This window comes from Bubalus bubalis, chromosome 4 (assembly GCF_019923935.1).
Source record: "Bubalus bubalis isolate 160015118507 breed Murrah chromosome 4, NDDB_SH_1, whole genome shotgun sequence".
NCBI classification, from domain to species: domain Eukaryota; kingdom Metazoa; phylum Chordata; class Mammalia; order Artiodactyla; family Bovidae; genus Bubalus; species Bubalus bubalis.
The window spans coordinates 125,342,872-125,365,811 of NC_059160.1; the positions used below are offsets into that span (position 1 = coordinate 125,342,872).

General features: G+C 50.2%; 1 protein-coding gene across 2 annotated transcripts in view; it reads right to left on the minus strand.

The window, feature by feature from the left end:
• Positions 1–5,393: 5,393 nt before the first annotated feature.
• Positions 5,394–22,940, minus strand: part of PCNX2 (pecanex 2) — a 292,933-nt gene continuing 275,386 nt past the window's right edge. For both annotated transcript variants that reach the window (XM_025284518.3, XM_044942027.2), the window contains 2 exons: positions 7,142–7,590; positions 5,394–5,634 (listed from right to left, as the gene is read on the minus strand). In XM_025284518.3, the coding sequence (XP_025140303.3) occupies positions 5,473–5,634; positions 7,142–7,590 (611 nt within the window). In that variant the 3' untranslated portion in view covers positions 5,394–5,472. The remainder of the gene's footprint in view (positions 5,635–7,141; positions 7,591–22,940) is intronic.

A 22,940-nucleotide genomic window follows, 5' to 3' on the forward strand; every position in this document is an offset into this window, starting at 1 on the left:
GACATGCGGGTCCTGATGTGGGAGGGATGAGCAGCCTGTCGAAATGTTGGTAGCACTTGGTACTAAGCGGGGGTTCAGATCAGAGTCCCACTTGGGCCCCATTCATTTAGACACGTTCACAAACTTTTCTGGGCCCCGTTTCCCTTCCAGAAAAGGGGTGAGTGCCATCAGAGGAGGGCTGCCCCAGCCTGAAGGAAGCCACCCTCACCCTCCACCCAGCCCGCTGGGGAGTGGCCAGGGCCGGAGCCAGGGCTGTTGGGAAGAAGGCTGCAGAAAGATGAGGTTCGGCCCTGGCAGGGCCCCATGGGCCAGACCACTGAAACCCCAGGGCTCACAGAGGATAAGAGTTGCTCTCCCAAGGGTGATGGTACTCGAGCGATAGACATGTCAGTGTTTTTGAATTGCCAGTATATTTTTTTAGCCTTCGCCACAGTGCCAGCTGGTGCTATTGTTGGGAGTGTGCACGAATGTGACCACTGATCCCTTTGGGCATGTGTAGAGCAAGGAGCTTGGCAAGGTGGGCCCTGGGACAGCAGACAGTACAGAAAACACTGGCATCTAAACCGAGATGACAGCTTACAGCCTGTGACCGGCTCTTAGGATGGTCTGTCTGCCCCATGTGGCTTTCTGAAACCTGTTCTGCACTGGCCCAGGCTCTGCAGGGTCACACCTGGAAAGGGTCTCCCAGATTATTAATAGACCTCAGCCTGAGAGAGGGTGCCTGGGCCTGGGTGAGGGCGCGGGCATCCCACTCTCCCTGCCTGGATGACATGTCCTGGGAGGCTCTGCTGTGACATCCGACAGGTGGGGTGTGACATGAGCTGCACTCAGTGGGACCAGAAGGCACAGCTTGGCGTGGTCTGCGAGCTCCGTGCACTGGGGTGGCTGCTGCTCTGAAACAGGTAGAGGCTTCTCAGGTGTAGGGGCCCTATTCCTGTGATACATCTACTCCCCTTCAGCTTCCACAGCCCTGGATGAGCCCCCCACAGCCCTCAGCACCAGGAAAGAGGGAGGCAGTCTGAGTAAATCTGGGCCCCGTGCCCCCAGCACCCTGGCCTGGGGAGCAGGCTGCCCTCTTGGGGCTCCTGCCCCAGCAGGAAGCAGCCTTCACCGGCACCCCTAGCAGGGGCTCTGTGGCTGTGAGTAGAAGGGGACATTTTCCAAAGGAAACCAACACAACGTTATAAATCACCCATATGCCAGTAAAAATTATTTTTAAAAGCATCAAAGTTTAAAAAAAAAAAAGAAACAAGGGGGGTAAAAAGGAAAGGAGCCAAAGCCAGATGTGCTTGAGGAGGGTGATGTCGGGGTCTCCTCGCAGCATGGCTCTGGGCAGTCGCTGGTGTGGGGAGCTCCTGCACTCGCACTCGTGACGGTCCTGGCAGGAAAGGATTTGAGCCCAAGTCTGAGTGTCTCTTCCCATGACCCCCCACGTGCCCCTTTCCCCAGGAATTCATGTTGAACTCTAATCCCCCATGTGATGATATTAGGAGGTGGGGCCTTTGGAGGTGATTAGGTCATGAGGGTAGGGCCATCATGAAGGGGATTTGTGCCCCTGAAAAAGAGGCCCCAAAGAGCTCCCTCACCCCTGCTGCCATTTGAGGAAGCCGGTCTCACCAGACACTGAATCTGCTGATAATATGATCTTGGACTTCCCAGCCTCCCAACTGTGAGTAATATTTGTTGTTTAAGGCTCCAGCCCGTGGTATCAGATAAAATGAATTCACAAATAACTGCAACTCAGGGCCAAGCATGCACAGCCTGTAGAAACAACATTCTGCTGAGGATGAAGAGGGGAGAGAGGGCAGGACACCTGAGGCGCACACACTAGCTGAGCACGGCGTCTGTGTGAGCCACTGAGGGGAGGGGCTCCCGGAGAGGAGGGGGCCACTTGAGATCAGGAATCCTCTTACACCTGAGTTTGAAATGCCTGCTATTCAGATAAATCCAGATGCCTAGCATAGCTAGGTGTGAGTCCAGACTTCACGGGGGAATTCACTCTGAAAAGCACACAGTGGACATACGCAGAGCTCGCGTGAAGAGCTCAGGCTGGAAGACATGGTCAGCAGGACGAGGCAGAGCTGATGTGGAGGCCGGGCGTGCCCAATTGTTCTTTCCTCCTCCCTGTAGCAGCCACTTCACACACAGTATGTTTAAAAATGGGAGTTTTTTTGTTTGTTTTTGGTCATGCCTGTGGAATATTTGTTCCCCAACCAGGGATCATACCCAGGACAGGGGTAGTGAGTGCTGAGTCTAACCACTGGGTCACCAGGGAATTCCCCCAAATAGTTATCTTTTTATCTCTGAATAAGCAAACGTTAGGGAGATGGTCCTCTAATTCACAAAATATGATCTCTGTCGTGGCTGACATGAAGAGGGCCCCATAATGCTGTAAGTTCATTAAGTTACAGGGGCAAGGGGGAATGCCCCTGGGAAGCCTGGGAATGTGGGATGGACCTTGCCCCTCTTTCTCTTCCATCTGTGTCTGTGTTCATGGAATGCTGTGTCTGGGAAGATCAGGTGGAGGCGGGGTCGGGGGAAGGCCTGATGGCAGGAGCTTGTGACTTGGGACAAAACAGTAGGAAAGTGGAGGAGGCTTGAGGAGAGTTCAGGGAACAGGCCCTGTGATGCCTGTTTCATGGACCAAGAGAAGTCCGCACATCAAACAGTCTTAGAAACGGCCTGCCAGGCAGATGGTTTTAACACACGGTGCAGAATGTAGACTCAATAATGCCAGAATAGCCACGTGATTCATATAAAACACAGCACTACAGTCTATATTATCTTTAAAAGAGAAGCAATTGTGTTCAGCATCCAAAGGTAGAAAATAACTCTTTAGCTCAAGTCCAGCAGAACGTTTGAATAACTCCAGTAGGAAATGTCACCTTTGGAAAATCTCCTCTAAATGGGGGCTAATAATACAATATTTTGCAAGGAGTACACTCTGATAAACAGTTGATCAGCTGAAGATCAGATTAACGAGCTCATGAGTTGTAAATATAAAAGTTATTTACAACACTTAAAAAAAACGCGTGACTGAGTTGTTGACAGCCCAGAAGAGTCCTGGAGGGAGGCCAGCCGTGATCTCGCCCGGGGATCCATGTGCACACACGCTCTGCGTGCACACTCAGGCAGCTTTCCTGCTATAGACAGTGCAGGGCATGGCAGCCCTGTCTGAGGAGTCTGGCCCTGAAGTGGGTAGACCACACCTTTCCTCCTCCCGCTGCACCCCCAAAAGCTGCCAGAGAACCAGGATAATAAGCAGTAGACCCAGCAGTTGAAGAAGCAGCTCGTAGATCTCTCGTGGAACAAGATGCAGGCACAGCAGGGATGCATTTGTCTTTTCATCTGCATCAGCCTGTCCTTATAGACTGGTTTCCTAGCTCTTTGAGCAGCTCTCACTTTCTCTGAAAACCATGCCTCTGTTTCTTACTTCTAGAGGCCCAAGGAGCACCCAGGCTGAATGCTGCTGGGCGTGGGTCATTTTCTTACCTAATTCAAGTGACCACCCTAATGTAGGGAAGCCGCCCTTTAATCCCGAGGGCTTGGTTGCCAAGTTGCCCAAGAGAATTTCAGGAACTGCCAGCCAAGTTTGGTTGGGCCAACTTAAAGAACTGTGCTGAGGTTATTTCAGCTGTTCTTTAGACAGACATCTGCAAATCCATCAGAAATAAGAAAAATGCACCTCTAGGGATCACTGATTTGAGAACGCACTCTGTCTCTGATGATAGACTCTTATCTATTGTTGCTGCTGCTGCTGCTGCTGCTAAGTCACTTCAGTCGTGTCCGACTCTGTGTGACCCCATAGACAGCAGCCCACCAGGCTTCCCCGTCCCTGGGATTCTCAAGGCAAGAACACGAGTGGGTTGCCATTTCCTTCTCCAATGCATGAAAGTGAAAAGTCAAAGTGAAGTCGCTCAGTCGTGTCCGACTCCTAGCGACCCCATGGACTGCAGCCTACCAGGCTCCTCCATCCATGGAATTCTCCAGGCAAGAGTACTGGAGTAGGGTGCCATCGCCTTCTCCGCTACCTATTGTTATTAATTGCTAATTTTTATTTTACAAAAAAAAAAAAAGTATTACCCTCTACTTCCAAGAGATAAGGCATTCTCTACAATACTATCCCCTCTGCCTACACTTCCAATCCCAAATACCTTTAAGAAATTTGTGTCACTGCTTTCAAATTGAGTATCTCTAACTATTGTCTTTCCAAAAGGGATGCATCACCAGGTCAGTGATGGGTATTTTCCATGGACCCTGTTCTGAGACCTTTCTTCCCCCCTCACAGCAGCAAGAAGCCACATTTCTGCTCTACCTGTTGGGATTCTTAAGATGAGAAAAACTGTCTCAGAATTTGCCTACAACATTGTAAATCAACTATACTTCAGTTAAAAAAGGAATTTAAAAAAGAATCTGAATAATAATAATAATATATATATATAACTGAATCACTTTGCTGTACACCTGAAACTAACAACATTGTAAATTATATTTACAATGTAAATAATTAAATTTGTAAAATTTGTAAAAATTTGTAAAAAATTTAAAAAATAATTTGCCTAAATGTCATTCTTACAGTGAAGGGTCAATTTTTTTTTTTTTTCAAAGAAATGACAACAGTTCAGTAGAACTCAAACAACCAGACACAGAAGTAACTGTAAACATTTTAATTTCAAAAACAAAGTATGTGCAAATGTCCTGTGACACAGTAAGGATTGCTTGGCTTGGAAACAAGTGTGCATTCCTGGGAAGCACACAGGCACGCCGGGAGAGATGGGGCCTGGCTTCCTGCAGGAGGCCGCTGTGATCGCAGTTAGCATCATTCCCAGGTGGCTCTCTGTGGCCTGCCTTGACTAAACTTCTCACGCACGTTGCTGGGGACAGTTGGCTCCTTTCACAGGATGTTTTGGACGTGACTGCATGCACTGTCACGATTTTTGCAGAAAAGCTGTCACTGGTTTATATTTAACATCTGCATAAATATTATCAAGAAGTGAGATGTTTACACGTAGATTGAACACCAGTGCATTGGACCAGCTCATGGTGTGATACGCACTGCTGTCTGCTGCTTTTTCACGGTAACAGTGAGTGTAAAATGCCAGTTGTTTAGCATGCAGCTGTCTTATCATCAGGGCAGGAAGGAGTTATGTGCTCTGCTTGAGTTGTCTTAAGATGTTACATGGCTTTTGTTTGAATTGTCCAGTTCTGGGAAGGGTGCCTCCCGCATCCCACCACTCGGGCCACAAGAGCCAAAGGAGAGGGAGACCTGATGTCAAGGTTTGTTTTCATCACGTGAGAGATTTTTCAAGAACCTGAGATCGAGTTGCTCTGTTTTCTCCACAGCACTCATTTTTCCATAGGACAGATCTCCTGGCTCAAATTCTGTGCTCTGTTTGGTTTGGGAAGCGCAAGGGAGAAGCCAGGGCAGTTTGGTCTTTCCCCAACACCATGGCTTCTCTGGCCCAAGCTCGGCTACTGCTCGTCGGAAGCACTCTGCTGGGAGGCTGTGTCATCCAGGCCCATGTCCTCCTGGCTTGCTCTTCTGCACATCACCCCTAGGTTCTTGGCCACATGGTGATCTCGAAGCAGCCCCTGCTCAGTGACCTCTGTGTGTTCGCAAGGCTCAGAGAAGTGCTGTCAAAGAGAAAAGAGAAGCGAGTGTTATGGCTCAGCAAAGCTGATCACCTCCCCTGATGACTGTCTCACAGCTGCAGGTGCCAGCTGGTAGTGTGGCAGGGACATGGGGTCAGAGTCTAAAGGAAAGTACAGTTACAGAGGACCAAAGGCAGCTGCGCTTGAGGAGGGGCCATGCAGTCCCAGCCATGAGTCTAACACAGTGAGAGGGGTGCCTCTACACACAGGGACCTATTCTCGGGTAATCTGCAAAGAGACGACCTTGGGTAAAAAGTCCTTTGTGAGCCTGGATTTTCTGAGTTTGGGTCAATGTCACTTCATATACTCTCAGCCCTGCACCAGTGCTAAATCCTGCAGGTTTAATCCCAAAAGGTAATACCGAGGCTTTTTTTATTCTGCCTGAATGTGGTCCCAAGGACTCAGCCATCCTTGTGGGAGAGAGGGAGAGAGAATTTTTCAGAATCCCAGAACTGCACCCACAGATTGTCATAAACACATATTGGGGGTGGCAGAAAGGTATGCATTGTTATTGAAGAATTGAGAAAAAGGAAGGTTTGTTCACATTTAGTTGCCTAACTAAACTTAGTTAAACTCCTGAAGTAACCTGGGGCTCCAGGGTGCTCATAACCCACTCCCCCCCGCCCCCCGCCCCCCAACACTGAAGGCTGCAATGCCCAGGCTCTTCTTGGGGCAGGTCATGCTGGTCCTTGTTTCAAGGTGGCTGAAGTGCCACCGTATGGCTTCTCCTCGCGGGGGCGGGAGGGGGGGGGTGGCAGGGAAAGCCAGGCCCCCATTATCCACCTCCAAACACCTACACCCAGAACCACAAGGCCGGCAGACTGTGACTCAGCTCCACTGCAGACAGGGCAGTGTGCCGAATGTTCAACCGAACTGCAAGTCTCCAAGCTGCTGCTGGCTTTTGCCTTAATGTCTCCTATTCTTTCCCCCCTACAGAAGAGAAAGGCTGGGTATTTATGTACATACTTACTTGTGATGCTCAGGGATTCATCCAATGCCAGCTAGCTAGGGATTCTAGATAAGTAACAGTTTATTTGGGTGAAGTCCTCAAAACTCTCTAACATTTAATTGCATAAAGCAGAAGGCCATCTCAGCAGCTTCACAATGAAATCTAGAGGCTAGGAATAGATGAGGATCTGCCTGCCAGGCTGGCGTGCGTCCTTTTCTCTCCCTCCAGCCAGAGGAATGTGAAAAGAGAAGGAAATACAACCGGTCCTTTTACCTGGGCCCATGGAGAGCCTGCCCCCACACCCCGAGTTCAGGGCGGAGGGGACTCTGCTTTCGGGCTCCCTGCAATACCGCCTGCCCGGGCGCCTCTACTACAGGACCAGTGCGATGTATCCTGTTGGCTTCAGGCCGCAGACATTCCAGCTCCTATCTCACCACTGGTCTGTTACTCTGGAAGCGCTACGGGGGAGGTGACGGGAGCCTGCGGGAAGGGGCCCGGGGTCCTCCGGCCAGGAGCCCTCCCCGCCCCTTAGCCCCTCACCCGTGTGGACTGGCTGGCGGCCCTGGCCGAGGGGCCCAAGGCAATGTTGACGCTGCTGGAAGACTGGGTGTCACTGGTGTTGCCCCCCTCGGCAGCAGACAGCCCGGAAATGACCAGGGCGCTGGAGAAGCTCCTCTTGCCAAACAGGAAGCTGAGAGTGGAGCTGGTGGACGAGCCCAGGCTGGACCTGAGGAGGGCCTCGGCCCGCTCACGGACGCTCAGGGGGCCGGCGGGAGGGGCGGCTGGGGGCTGCGAGTGCAGCGACGCGGCCGAGGGGCACAGGGACAGCCGGCTGCCCGAGTGCCGCGGGGCCAGCTCGTGGACCGACGTGGACGTCTGCAGGAAGGTCGGGCGGCTGCCCGCGACCGGGCCTGATGCGCGCAGGACCGGCGGCGTTTGGCTTAAGGCCCTGTGGGCCTGGACGGACTGACTCCTGCCTTTTCTCCTGCCTTTAAAAGAAAGCAGAGCAAAACAGATAAACAGCAAGGCCCTACTGTACAGCACAGGGAACTCTTCTCAATACTCTGTAATAACCTATATGGGAAAAGAATCCGAAAAAGTATATATATATAAAAGTGAAAGTGAAGTTGCTCAGTCATGTCTGACTCTTTGCCACCCCATGGACTGTAGCCTACCAGGCTCCTCAGTTCATAGAATTTTCTGGGCAAGAGCACAGGCGTGGGTTGCCATTTCCTTCGTCAGGGGATCTTCCTGACACAGGGATCGAACCGGGGTGTCCCGCATTGCATGCAGATGCTTTACCATCTGAGCCACCAGCAAAGGCCAATATGTTTGTGTATATGTGTGGGCTTCCCAGGTGGCACGGTGGTAAAGAATCCGCCTGCCAATGCAAGAGACGCAAGAGACGTGGGTTTGATCCCTGTGTCAGAAAGATTCCCTGGAGGAGGAAATGGAAACCTACTCTAGTATCCTTGCCTGGAAAATTCCATGGACAGAGAAGCCTGGTTGGCTACATACAGTCCATAGGATCCAAAAGAGTCAGACATGACTCAGCACACACACACACAGAGTATGTATGTACAACTGAATCACTTTGCTGTACATCTGAAATTAACATGACATTGTAAATCAACTATAAATTAAAAAACCCATAAGACAGGGAATTAAAGAGAAAGAAGGGGAAGGCAGGGGCATTCACAAGGTCACTCATCTAGTCAACCAGAGCTTTCTAAAATGGGAAATTAAGAAAAAGAAAAGAAAACAGAGCAGACCAGGTTGGCATGGCAGGTGGTCAGTAATGTCACTGTCTTCGAGGTGAGGTGGGAGGCCTGCTCTGTGGAACCCCAGAGAGCCAGGTTGTCCCCCACCTTCTGGGCCAGGACAGAGGGCTGGGAGCCCAGATCAGGCCTCCACTAAGGCCTGAGAACTGAAGGGTGGGGTGTGGGCACTGCTGTGGGGAGCAGCAGCCAGAGGTATGGACCTGTCCAATTTGCCCAGGCTTGTCCTGGCTTTCACACCGAAGTCTCCTGTCCCTGGAAGCATGAGGGAAAATACGCAGGTTTAGATTATTTGTGTTGCCTTCAAAAAGGTGTTTAAAAAAAAAAAAAGGGTTGGCCTTAATTTTCTAAAAAAGCTTTCCCTTAAGATCAAGGTCTTTGAGAGGAAGCCCACCTCAGGCTCACAGGGGCATGCATCACCCAGGTTCCCATGTCTGCTGGGGCTCCCAGTGGACTGGAGGGGCTCCCAGCTCCTTTTGGCTAGCCATCCTTACCCTTGAGGGTCACTCCTGGCCTAGCTCTCGCTGAGAATCATTGAAACAAGGCCATTTTGACACAAGGGACTGGACTGCCCAAGGATTTGGTCTGGGCACGTCTCTGGGGGCAGTGAGGGGGGAGGCTTTAAAGTGCTGGACCCACCTCTGCAGTTGTAGAGACCAGGCAGGTGGAGGAAGGCTTGCTCCTGCTCGAATGCTGAATTCCTTAACTATCACCAGGTGGTTTAGTCGTTAAATCTGACTTTTTTGACCCCATGGACTATGCCCTCCAGGCTCCTCTGTCCAAGGGATTCTCCAGGCAAGAATACTGGAGTGGGTTTCCATTTCCTTCTCCAGGGAATCTTCCTGATCCAGGAATGGAACCCAGCTCTCCTGCATTGCAGGCTGATTCTTTACCAACTGAGCTACAAGGGAAGCCCAGAGGGTCTAATATTATTTTAATAACAACAAGGTATTACTGTATAACACAGAGAACTATATTCAGTGTCCTATGATAAACCATAATGGAAAAAAACTAGAAAAAAAAAGACTGTACAATGTATAAATGAATCACTTTGCTGTATGTAGAGCAGAAATTAACACAACACTATTAATCAACTATTCTTAAATTTTTAAAATTTTTAAATGAATAATAAAAATAAATATTATTTTGAAGGGGACAGCTAGTGATGTCACGGTGCTACCAGTCGCCCTGCTCACAAGTCTCCTGAAGTGGCTCCGTTACATTCAATTAGTACAAATAGAGAGGGCTGTGCGTGGGTACACACGGACTGTCACCTCATCCCAAGTTCCCAAATTATTAACAGGGAATCTGGTGAGGCTTAAATATTTATATTTGTCTATGGGACCACATGAGTGACACATTTTAATTTTTAAAAAAATTTTATTAGAGTATAGTTGATTTACATGGGCTTCCCAGATGGCAAAGTGGTAAAGAATCCACCTGCCAATGCAGGAAATGCAGGAGACGTGGGTTCAATCCTGGGGTCAGAAAGATCCCCTGGAGGAGGAAATGGCAACCCACTCCAGTATTCTTGCTGGTAAAATCCCATGACAGGGGAACCTGGTGGGCTAAGTCCATGGGATCGCAGAGTCAGCCGACTAAGCAACTGAGCACACACATAGTTGTTACAACTTTGTGTTAGCTTCAGGTGTACAGCAAAGTGGTTCAGTTATACACATACACATATCCACTTTTTAAGATTCTTTTCGCATATAGGTTATTATAGAATACCGAGTAGTGTTCCCTATGCTATACAATATAGTCCTTGTTAGTTATCTGTTTTATATATAGTCGTACATATATGTCAATTCCAATCTCCCAATTTATCCTTGCTCCTGCTTTACCCCCTGGTAACCATGTTTGTTTTTTACATCTGTGACTCTATTTCTGTTTTGGAGATAAGTTCATTTGCACCCTTTTTTTTTAAAGCAGTGTCATAGGATTTTTGTCTTTCTCTGTCTGACTTGCTGCACTCAACATGGGAAGAGATGTTACTGTGGACATTCCCTGGGTCTCCCCAAGCCCTGCTCCTCCCACTGCCCTGGACTGGCTGAAAGGGGCCTCCTGACTTTGACCTTAGTGCCATTTGCCCACTGTGGTGGTGGGTGACCAGTTTCAGAGAGCACTGGGGTTCCCACCTGGCTCCCTCCTGCCCGTCCAAGAAACTGGGGTGCTCCCCCTGCGGAGCTGCTCACAGTGCGGGACTGGAGTCAGGTTCCCAGGTGAGTGCAGGCAGCTGGGCCCTACCCAGGCTGGGGCCCATCTGATCATCCCTGCTGAGTACTTACTCTTGCAGAGGAAGACAGAGAGAGAAAGGGACCCTGACGAATCAGAATTAAGAAGAGAGATGGTGATTTGTTAGTTTATTCAGTTTGGCAAGGCCAAACATCTGTTTATGATTTATCCTGTAACGCTGATTGCTGCCCCAAAATACTCCACAGTCATCCGCAAGATGGTGATTTTGATGCTGGAGAGACCACCCATACTTGGTGGGGGACGTAGCTCATTTCAGTAACAAAGGGACAAAGGCCCACCTGTGTGTCAGAGGGGACTGGTCTGTGTTCTATGCAAGACAGGGTAATCCTCTCCCCAAATTGCTTCAGGTTTTCTTGAGGGTTTTTTGGTTGCTCTTGATTTTTTAAAAATAATTTTGCAAATGGAACAAGTAAGAAACCAAACTGAATGCATTCATGCTACTTATTATTTTGTAGTTTAACTTATTTTGCCAATTACTTCATTATCAAATTATGAGCGATTCTAGGGCAAACCTCCTAAGAGCCCGAGTTGAAATTCTGTATAAATTACCCTCCTTGGTTCATTATTCCAGCATTATTCCTCTGTCTCTGATTGTTGTCTCAAAAGTAGTGGTTCAGTTCAGTCGCTCAGTCATGTCTGACTCTGCGACCCCATGGACTGCAGCACGCCAGGCCTCCCTGTCCATCACCAACTCCTGGAACTTGCTCAAACTCATGTCCATTGAGTCAGTGATGCCATCCAACCATCTCATCCTCTGTCGTCCCCTTCTCCTCCCACCTTCAATCTTTCCCAGCATCAGGGTCTTTTCCAATGAGTCAGTTCTTCACATCAGGTGGCCAAAATATTGGAGCTTCAGCTTCAGCATCAGTCCTTCCAATGAATATTCAGGGTTGATTTCCTTTAGGATTGACTGATTTGATCTCCTTGCAGTCCAAGAGACTCTCGAGAATCTCTTCCACACCACAGTTCAAAAACATCAGTTCTTTGGCGCTCAGCTATCTTTATGGTCCAACTCTCAGTCCATGCTTGGCTACTGCAAAAACCATAGCTTTGACTATATGGAGCTTTGCTAGTAAAGTAATGTCTCTCTGCTTTTTAATATGCTGTCTAGGTTTGTCATAACTCTTCTTCCAAGGAGCAAGTGTCTTGGCTGCAATCACCATCTGCAGTGATTTTTGGAGCCCAAGAAAATAAAATCTGTCATGGTTTCTATTGTTTCCCCATCTATTTGCATGAAGTGATGGGACTGGATGCCATGATCTTAGTTTTCTGAATGTTGAGTTTTAAGCCAGCTTTTTCTCTCCCCTCTTTCACTTTCATCAAGAGGCTGATGAAAAGTGGTGGTGCAAATCCTTAGAATAGGATAGAAGAGATAGTCTTTCTGTCCAACTGGGGAGTAAGATTACTTATTATTGTTGATCAGTTGCCAAGTCATGTCCAACTCTTTGCAATCCCATGGACTGCAGCATGCAAGGCCACCTCCCTGTTCCTCACCATCTCTTGGAGTTTGCCCAAGTTCATGTCCATTGAATTGGCGATTAGTTATGAATTCCTAACTTCTCTGAGCCACCAGGCCACCAGCCTCCACCAGTGGGCTGAGTCCCCTTCCAGTGAGAAGTCTGCATGTTATCAGCCACCGCTGGGGCTGCACAGTGAGCTCCTGGCCACCGGGCATGAGGGCACTCCAACCAGGCATGAGGTATGGCCACCTGGGACCCCAGTCCTCTGAGAATCCAGCAAGGACCAGGAAGGGGACACTCAGCTGGGAACTGAGGCAGGACATGGGGGAGGAACACTTGGGACCCCAGTTACAGGCACGGAGCCTTGGGCACTGTGAGTAACACAAGATCCCTGTTCTTAGAACTTGGTTCACATCCACCCTTGAGAACATCTCAATCACTGCTGCTTAGCCAGGCTCCTGTGTCACTCTCTGCTTGGGCACTCAGATCCTCCCCCACGGCCCCCAGGGACTCCCTTCCACAGGATCCCACAGGATACACTGGGCATCCCTGGTTGCCTGCGCGACATCATGTGGTGGCCTCTGCCCTCTGCCCTGCCTCTGACAGCATCCTTTCTGCAGGCTTGTTGCTTGGCACACTGACTGGCAAATAAGAACTCAAGCTACAAAACTCACCTCACACTGAAAACCAGAGCTTCTTCAACCCCTGACTAGGAACAGACCTATCCCTAGTTTGGGTGGGTACAGGGCTTCTTAGCGCTTCCCAGGTGGCTCAATAGTAAAGAACTCGCCTGCCAATGCAGGAGACACAGATTTGATCCCTGGGTTGGGAAGATCCCCTGGTGGAGGAAATGGCAACCCACTCTAGTATTCTTGCTTGGGGAGTTCCATGGACAGAGGAGCCCAGCGGGCTACAGTCCATGGGATCGAAGAGTCGGACACGACTTAGCAACTCAACAACAGCAGGGCTTCTTGACTATTAGAACCATCTGTATTAGAAAAATACAACCTGCCTCCCCAACCCCCAGCACACAGACACCTCCTCCTGCCCCTGGAAAATGAAAGTCCCTCCTTGTTTTTACTACCACTGTGGTTAAAGCCACACGGGGACATCGCCACCTTTGGCTGTGTGGTTCCCTCCTTCGGCATGTGGGAAGCTTCAAAATGCCTTGACCTAGAGGCTGAACCCCCTCCAGCCCCCCACCATGTGCCCCTGCAGACTTCGAGGCGGGGGGTGGTGGGGAGCGAGCTATCGAGAGGGAGCTGGGAAGGCGTCTCCCTTTATTCCAGGTCAAGCACAAAGATCTGGGATCAGGAACACCCTCCCAAGACTGGAGACCGGCCTCTAACTTTCCTGAGCTGGTTGAGCAGGCTCTGGCTTCCTTTCTGGAATCTGTGGATGCACTGGTTTGATTCAGCTGAAGGGAGGGTTAGAAGGAGGCCAGAGAAGCTGGAAACTGAAAGGAAACCCAGCATCTGCCCAGCACAGGACACCATCCTACTGGGAATGGCGGGGTGTGGGGGCTTCCCAAGCTGCCCTCCCTCTTCCAGGAACCTTTGGGCATGGCACAGCTGGCTGCATCATTTGGGAAGAGTCCTTGGTGGCAAGTACAGGAACCTGAGGCCAGGCTGGCCAGCCAGGCAGGGCTGCCCGTCATTATGTGGGGCTCCCTGTGGGGGCCTGTGTCCTTGAAGTCTCAGGGGCTACTGCACTCGGGACCTCAGTAACTGAAAACTTTGTATCAAGAGAACCAGGAAGCCCCACCACCACCACTCTCTGCACCAGCTGAGAGGGAGAAGACTGGTGTGGGTGGGGGAGATGGGTGTTGCTGGGCTTTGGAAGCCTGAGCCAGGAGGCAGCTCTCCTCTCAGGCACAGCACGGATGCTCTGTGAGCACCTGCATTTATCAGGGGCTGAGGGATGCAGCCGGGGAGCCCACAGGAAGCTTCCCATCTCGGGCTTTGTTCTCTGATTCCCAGACCCCGACTTGGTGCTTACTTATAGGAGGGCATGCCAAGGTCATGGAGAGAAGGGACGGGGTCCTGGCCTTGAACTTCACCAGGGAGTGAGAGGGTGCTATAAACCACAGCCAAAGGTGCCGATGTCCCCATGTGGCTTTAACCACAGTGGTGGTAAAAACAAGGGCACAATTCATTTTGCAGGGGCAGGAAGAGGAGTCTGTATGCTGCGTGTCAGGGAGGCAGGTGGTCTCTTTCGATACCAACTCTGGGCCTTTCCAGATGTCTCCTGGGGGCCTGCCCTGCCCCACGTGTCCTCAGATTCCCCTTCTGTCTTGGAGCGAGCCTGTGAGCCTCAGGGGCTGGTTTCTAGCAAACTGTCTCAGATGTTTCGTCCTTTTGAGGGCAAGTTTGGACTCCAGCCCTGCCCAGCCCCACAGAACGGGGGTTTGGCTTATGCTACCAGCTGTGATGTCCCCTGGTGAGTTTTGGGGAAGGCTTGCCCCAGGCAGCTGCTGAGGCAGGGGGGTTCGTGGGGTTGCTGGGCAGAGCTGGAGAGCAGGAGGGGCCATCTGTGCTGTTCCCTCTCTTGGACTCGCGCCCTGCCAGCTTCTCTCGGTCCACTGGGCACTCTCAGGGACTCTAAGCCAGATGGCCTGAAAGGTGGCCACTCCTGCATCCTTCAGGGGACCAGCTGGGCTGCATTGGGAGATGCTTGGATATTCCAGGGCAGGGAGAGCCTGCCGGGGACCATGGCTTGGTCCTCCTCTGGGGAAGGGAAGACAGGCAGCTGCCTTGGAGGCCTTCCTTCTCCCCAAGATTAGGCCCACTTGGTGTGGCCAGCGCTGTCTCCTCAAGGCATTACCAGGAGAGGGACCAGCCTTGGATCTGGAGAATCTTCTAAAGACAGATGAGGGGTTCTGGCAAGGGGCTTGGGGCACAAGGTCAAGCCGGTAGATAGGATCAGCAGCCCTCGGCTCTTTGCTCTTGGCTGACAGTTAGAACTGGACATGGAACAACAGACTGGTTCCAAATAGGAAAAGGAGTACGTCAAGGCTGTATATTATCACCCTGCTTATTTAACTTATATGCAGAGTACATCATGAGAAACGCTGGACTGGAAGAAACACAAGCTGGAATCAAGATTGCTGGGAGAAATATCAATAGCCTCAGATATGCAGATGACACCACCCTCATGGCAGAAAGTGAGAGGAACTAAAAAGCCTCTTGATGAAAGTGAAAGTGAAGAGTGAAAAAGTTGGCTTAAAGCTCAACATTTAGAAAACAAAGATCATGGCATCCGGTCCCATCACTTCATGGGAAATAGATAGGGAAACAGTGGAAACAGTGTCAGACTTTATTTTGGGGGGCTCCAAAATCACTGCAGATGGTGACTGCAGCCATGAAACTAAAAGACGCCTACTCCTTGGAAAGAAAGTTATGACCAACCTAGATAGCATATTCAAAAGCAGAGACATTACTTTGCCAACAAAGGTCCATCTAGTCAAGGCTATGGTTTTTCCTGTGGTCATGTATGGATGTGAGAGTTAGACTGTGAAGAAAGCTGAGCGCCAAAGATTTGATGCTTTTGAACCGTGGTGTTGGAGAAGACTCTTGAGAGTCCCTTGGACTGCAAGGAGATCCAACCAGTCCATTCTGAAGGAGATCAGCCCTGGGATTTCTTTGGAGGGAATGATGCTGAAGCTGAAACTCCAGTACTTTGGCCACCTCATACGAAGAGTTGACTCATTGGAGAAGACTCTGATGCTGGGAGGGATTGGGGGCAGGAGGAGAAGGGGACGACAGAGGATGAGATGGCTGGATGGCATCACTGACTCGATGAACGTGAGTCTGAGTGAACTCCGGGAGTTGGTGATGGACAGGGAGGCCTGGCGTGCTGCGATTCATGGGGTTGCGAAGACTCGGACATGACTGAGCGACTGAACTGAACTGAGATGGACGGAAGCTGGCAACTGCTGAGTTCCACTTGGAAATCCCATGACCCGAGGGCCTGAGACCCCACTCAGCCTCCAGAGAAGACTTAGTGCGAAAGGCTAAGTCAGGAGGGGACCATCCACTCTATCACTGGACCCATGCAAAGCACCACCTTAGCCTTGGGTGCTCCCTGGCACTTTAGAGGGTCCCTCTCGGCACCCCCTTTCCCCATTACATCTCTCCCCACAGGACCAGGAAGTGGCAGGGATAAGGGACATGCTAATTGGCTCCCACACACTCCTGCCACCACGTGGTGGGCCCTGGGCTCTCTGGAAGGCCAGGACTGAACCCAGAGCCTGCCCAGACCTGCCCCAGGGTACCCCCTAGGGTGAGCCTTGGACCTTCCTGCAGGTGAGAGGCTGGGCAAGGAGCATATGGGAGGTGTGGTTGGAGGTGGATGTGCAGAGTCTACACAGGCACAGGCCCCTTGTCAGGCACGGTAGTGTGGGGACAGTGGGTCACAGTCTCTGTGTCTGCTCATGTCCCCCACCCTGGGAAGTGAGGGCCGCCACCAAGCCTCCCCACCTCCCCAGCGCTGTGCTGCCCTCGGGGAGGGCAGCTCCCAGGCCTGACCACTCACAGGGGACCCAGTGGCAGGGTGGGGGAGGCAGAGCGGTATGGCTGGCTGGCTGGCTGGGGGCCTCCCCGAGAAGGCAGCATTTGGCCAGAGGCTGAGTGGGGGACTGAGTCCAGCCTGGGGGCAGCACGTCCAGCCTGAGGAAGCAGCAGCAGCAGGAGCTCTGAGGCAAGCAGTCCCTGGGATGACTGAGGGGCAGAGGGGGCTTCTAAGGCTGGGGGTGTGAGCCAGCAGGAGCGGGTGACAGAGATTCTGGAGACAGCAGTCACAGGGAGCCCTGCAAGCTGGGTGAGGCTCAGTGGGACCCCCAGGTCATATGCTGAGGTCCTAATCCTAGGACCTCAAGGGGTGACCTTGTTTGGAAATGGCTGTGGCAGGTATCATTCCTTAAGATGGGGTCATATTGGAGTAGGGGGGCCTAATCCAAGGTGAACAATGTCCTTACTAAAGGGGGAATCTGAACACAGAAACGCACATGGGAGAGCACCATGTGAAGATGAAGGCAGAGATCAGGATGAAGCTTCTACAAGGTAAGGAATGCCCCAGGTCGCCAGGAAACCACCAGAAACCAGGGGAGAGGCTGGGGACCCCTTCTCCCTCACAGCCTCAGAGGAAATCCACCTCACCAACACCTTGAGTTTGGACTTCCAGCCTCCAGAGCTGGGAGGCAGTCTTTTGTTGAAGCCACTGAGTTTCTGGTACTTTGTTACAGTTGCCCTATAGCAAAGGAACACAGGTCAGTTCTGAGAGATATGGAAGCCATCGTTCAACAGAAAGATGTCCTGTTAGAACGCCATCACCTGGCAGGTATGGGGAAAAGAGACTCACGATTTGTGCAGTTGTCAGGGCTGCCTGAATGGCCAGAGAGAGCAAGAGAGTGGCTCTTCCTTCCTTGGGGGTGGGGAGGGCATGGTAGGCTCCCTCCCAGCTCTCTGACCCTCTGAAGGGGGCACCAGTCTCAGGATAACTTCTGGGGGTGCAAGGCCTTCTTTCCACAGACTATCAGCTTTTCCTAGAGGACAGGGAGGGACATGTGTCTGCTCCACATCCCCAATCCCTGTGAGAGTGTTAACAGCCTCAGCAGGGAGGCCAGAGGTCTCCAAGCAGCAGGAGGAAATAAACTGCAAGTGGCAGACTTAGTTTTTTCCCTTCTCTGTTGACAAAATCAACAGAGAAGACAACCTTTTTTTTTTTTTCTTTTCTCAAACCTTGGGCTGATAATGGCTCAACAAACCAGTATTCATGTCAATTGTTTTATGGTTGGGGACGACACACCTTGTGCCATTCTATCTAAAAACTGCATATTGTGGAAGAAGGGCTTGGTGAAATTCCCTCAGCCTTGAGGTGTCTCTCTTATCTGATTAGCAGCTTGCAAACGGAGAAGGTGATGGCACCCCACTCCAGTACGTACTCTTGCCTGGAGAATCCCATGGATGGAGGAGCCTGGTGGGCTGCAGTCCATGGGGTCGCTAGGAGTCGGACATGACTGAGCGACTTCACTTTGACTTTTCACTTTCATGCATTGGAGAAGGAAATGGCAACCCACTCCAGTGTTCTTGCCTTGAGAATCCCAGGGACGGGGGAGCCTGGTGGGCTGCCGTCTATGGGGTCGCACAGAGTCGGACACGACTGATGCGACTTAGCAGCAGCCACAGACATAAAACACCTCGCTAAAAACTAGCAAGCAGGCACTCTCTCTGTCCCCTTCTGATGTCTATGTTAGAAGCTCTCCCTGTTACTATTGTACTTTAATAAAACTTTGCTACAGAAAAGCTCCAAGTGGTCAAGCCTCGTCTCTGGCCCCAGATCGAATTCCTCTCCTCCAGAGGCCACAAATCCTGGCATAGCACACGGCTCACAACCGCAACCTTTCACCTGCCCAGACCACAGTGGGACCTACAGGAAACTGGGCAGCTGAGTCAGGAAGGGCTGGATGTCAGCTTTGCCTGGTTGTGAACCCAAGGAAGACCAGTTGTAAGAGAAGCCCTCAGTCCGGGAACAAAGTCATGGAGGGCCAGGATGACGGGAGCAGCAGAGATGAGAGCTGAAAGGAGGAGCCTGGGCAAGTGGCTCCATCATGTTCGGGGACAAAGGCTGCATTTGATGAGCAGAGGGAGCGTCCCAGGACCAGAGTAACAGGACCGTGCCTGGGGTCAGCACTGCAGGCACTTGGCCATCTTGCCTGAGCACAAATCCCAGACCAGTTGCTTCCTAGCTGGTGATTTCTCTGCCCTGTGACTGAACTTCTCTGTTCAGTGACTGAATTTCTCTGCCCTGGTTTCTTCAGCTGCAAGATGAGCACACGCTCAGTCATGTCCGACTCGTTGTGACCCCATGGACTGTAGACTGCCAGGCTCCTCTGTCCATAGAATTCTCCAGGCAAGAATGCTGGAGTGGGTTGCCATTCCTTTCTCCAGGGAATCCTCCTGACCCAGGGATCGAACTTGGGTCTCCCATATTGTAGGCAGAATCTTTACCATCCGAGCTACTAGGGAAGCCTGTCAGAGTCCTGGGAGGACAAACTGAACTTGCCTGGGGTAGACACACAGTATATATTACAGGATTGTTACTTATGACATTTTATCACGGCAGCAAGGATGCACTTGGTAGAACAGGGTGGTGGTGGAATGGGGGGGCATGCGAGGAGGAGTGGCTCAGGGGGGGTTTGCTCCAAAGCCTCAGATACTCTAGAGACTGAGAGTCTCCAGAGCAGGACAAAAGCTGAGTGCAGAGCCCCAGGCTGACTCTGACTGCAGGTGGGGGCTCATGGTCTTGAGGCCCACAGGCACCATCGCCCAGCATGCCTCGTTAACCTTGTAAAGCAGGCAAAGCCAAGAGTGGCCTTGGTAGGAGCAATGTTAAGAAGCAATAATGAAAACCGAACAGCTGGTGTGGGCTCTGGAAGATTCAGCTTTGACATCTGCCACAGAAGCCTGTGACTGGTCCTGGCCTCAGGCTCTGGTGGTAAATAGAGGACATTCACCACCTACGGGGCCTGGATTCGAAGGATGGAAGAAACACTGGCTTTTCCAGGTCACGTGGTGCTGGCATGGCTTCATTTGTCCAAAAAGGAAGAGGCATCTCACTGAGTCAGAGGCTGTCCAGCATGCCCATCTCAGGCTCTTTAAAAGCTGTGACCCCGCAACCCCTGAGACAGACCCCCTTCCCCACAACCCCCCACCTTGGACTCTAGCCCCTCTCTGGTTCAGACAAGTCACCTGACAGAAAGGTCAAATGCTCAGGCACTGCTCCATTTGGAACCTACCTTGCATTTTCCCACCTGGAAAATCACTTCTGTGATTTTTGAAACTTAAAAATCTCGTGCGATAACAACTGTTAACTAACTAAGCAATGAGAAATTCCTGGCCTGAGAGCCAGCTGCACACTGAAGGCCTCTGGCTCAGCGGCTGCTCTGCTCGGGGTTCAGGGCAGATGCCACGGGGCGAGGAAGGGATCTTCTTCACCCTAAGCAACTGATGTCACTTTGTTCAGCTACCTAACTATTTACCTCTCTCTCCTTCCCTGTCTTCCTGCCTCCCTTCCATCTCTCATCTATCTTCAGCTAAGGAGCTATCATCTATCTATTTATCTCTGTGTATCTATGTGTGTATATATGTATCTGTCAAACATCTACCTATCTATCCATCTTGTTCTTGTTCAGTCTCTCAGTCATGTCCAACTGTTTGAGATCCCATGGACTGCAGCATGCCAGACTTCCCTGTCCTTCACTCTCTCCCAGAGTTTGCTCAAATTCATGTCCATTGACTTGATGATGCCATTCAACCATCTCATCCTTTGTCATTCCCTTCTCCTCCTGCCCTCAATCTTTCCCAGCAGCAGGGTCTTTTCCAATGAGTCGGCTCTTCACATCAGGTGGCCAAAATATTAGAGTTTCAGCTTCAACATCAGTCCTTCCAATGAATATTCAGGACTGATTTCCTTTAGGATGGACTGGTTGGATATCCTTGCTGTCCAAGGGACTCTCAAGAGTCTTCTCTAGCAAGAGAGTTTGAAAGCATCAATTCTTTGCCGCTCAGCCCTTTTTATGGTCCAACGCTCACATCCATACATGACTACTGGAAAAACCATAGCTTTCACTACACAGACCTTTGTTGGCAAAGTGATATCTCTGCTTTTTAATATGCTGTCCAGGTTGCTCATAACTTTTCTTTCAAGGAGCAAGCGTCTTTTAATTTCATGGCTGCAGGCACTATCTGCAGTGATTTTGGAGCCCAATAAAATAAAATCTCTTACTGTTTCCATTGTTTCCCCATCTATTTGCCATGAAGTGATGGGACCAGATGCTGTGATCTTACTTTTCTGAATGTTGAGTTTTAAGCCAGCTTTTTCACTCTCCTCTTTCACTTTCATCAAGAGGCTCTTTAGTTCTTCTTCACTTTCTGCCATAAGGGTAGTATCATCTGCATATCTGAAGTTATTGATATTTCTCCCAGCAATCTTGATTCCAGCTTGTGCTTCATCCAGCCTGGCATTTCACATGAAGTACCCTGCATATAAGTTAAATAAGCAGGGTGACAATATACAGCTTTGATGTACTCCTTTCCTGATTTGGAACCAGTCTGTTGTTCCATGTTCAGTTCTAACTGTTGCTTCTTGACTTGCATACAGATTTCTCAGGAAGCAGGTCAGGTGGTCTGGTATTCCCATCTCTTTAAGAATTTTCCACAGTTTTTTGTGATCCATACAGTTAAAGGCTTTGGTGTAGTCAATAAAGAAGTAGTAGATGTTTTTCAGGAACTCTCTTGCTTTTTTGATAATCCAATGGGTGTTGGCAATTTGATCTCTGGTTCCTCTGCCTTTTCTAAAACCAGCTTGAACATCTGGAAGTTCACAGTTCGTGTACTGTTGAAAAGCCTGGCTTGGAGATTTTTGAGCATTACTTTACTAGTGTGTGAGATGAGTGCAATTGTGCGGTAGTTTGAGCATTCTGTGGCATTGCCTTTCTTTGGGATTGGAATGAAAACTGACCTTTTCCAGTCCTATGGGCACTGCTGAGTTTTCCAGATTTGCTGGCATATTGAGGGCAGCACTTTCACAGCATCGTCTTTTAGGATTTGAAATAGCTCAACCTACCTATGTATCTTTATATTATCTGTATATTTATCTTTCTATTATTTATTATCTCTCTATCAACCAACTGGGGCTTCCCTAGTGGCTCAGATGGTAAAGGATCTGCTTGCAATGTGGGAGACCCAGGGTTCAATCCCTGAGCAGAGAAGATCCCCTCAAAAGCTTTCATGTGCTACCTATGAACTTAATAAGATTAAATTTCTTTTAAAACACTCTGCTATTCATACTTTACAGGAGATATGGGTTTCCCAGGTGGCACAGTGGTAAGGAATCTGTCTGCAGACGCAGGAGATGAGGGTTCTGATCCCTGGGTAGGGAAGATCCCCTAGAGTAGGAAATGGCTACCCACTCCAGTATTCTTTCCTGGAAAATCCCATGGACAGAGGAGCCTGGTAGGCTAGAGCCCATTTGGTTGCAAAGATTCGGACATAACTGAACACTCACACACACACACATCAATCAATTAGCTATATATCTATTATCTATCAATTTTCTATCCATCTATCACCTATTATCTATATAATCTCAATCTCCCTAAATACCTATAATCTATCTTTCTATCTTCTACTGATATCTATCCATCCATTATCTGTCTATCTTTCTGTCTCCCTATCTATTGTCATCCATCTGTCTTTTTTAAATCTCATCTATCTTCTTGCCCATCATTATACACATTCTCACTGTTTCAGTTAAATCCCCAGCCTTGCTCTGGGCACTTCTAGGAGGCAGGCACTGCTCCTCGCTTACTCCCTTGATGCAGAGCTGACAGGGGAACACGCACAAAGAGGCACTTAATGAATGCTTCTTGATGGTAAAAGTACTGAGGCCAAAAGCTGAAACCACTGACAGGTTTTGAAGGTCAAAGCCAAGGGACAGTGTACTGGTGGGAGCCAGGCCAAGCATCTGTCTCTCCCACTCCAATTGGGCATGTCCTATGTGGGCCGAGGGTCGCCTTTTCTAACCCAGCCTTCTCCTCCAAGTACAGAGGGATTTTGGAACCTCATCCATCTGAATGAGCCTAATTAGTTGGGCCTTAGTTTAAACATGATTTTAAGCTTTAGACTCACCCCAAACTTCTGCCATCCCCATCGGCTGGCACCCATCTTGCCTCTTTCCCTATGCTCTGAAATGTCAGGTGCAAGGCGAGGAAGTGGAGAGCTGTAGTGACCAGGCAATGGAGGGCAGGAGCTTGGCTGCCTCATCATGGAACCCTTTGGAGGGGGT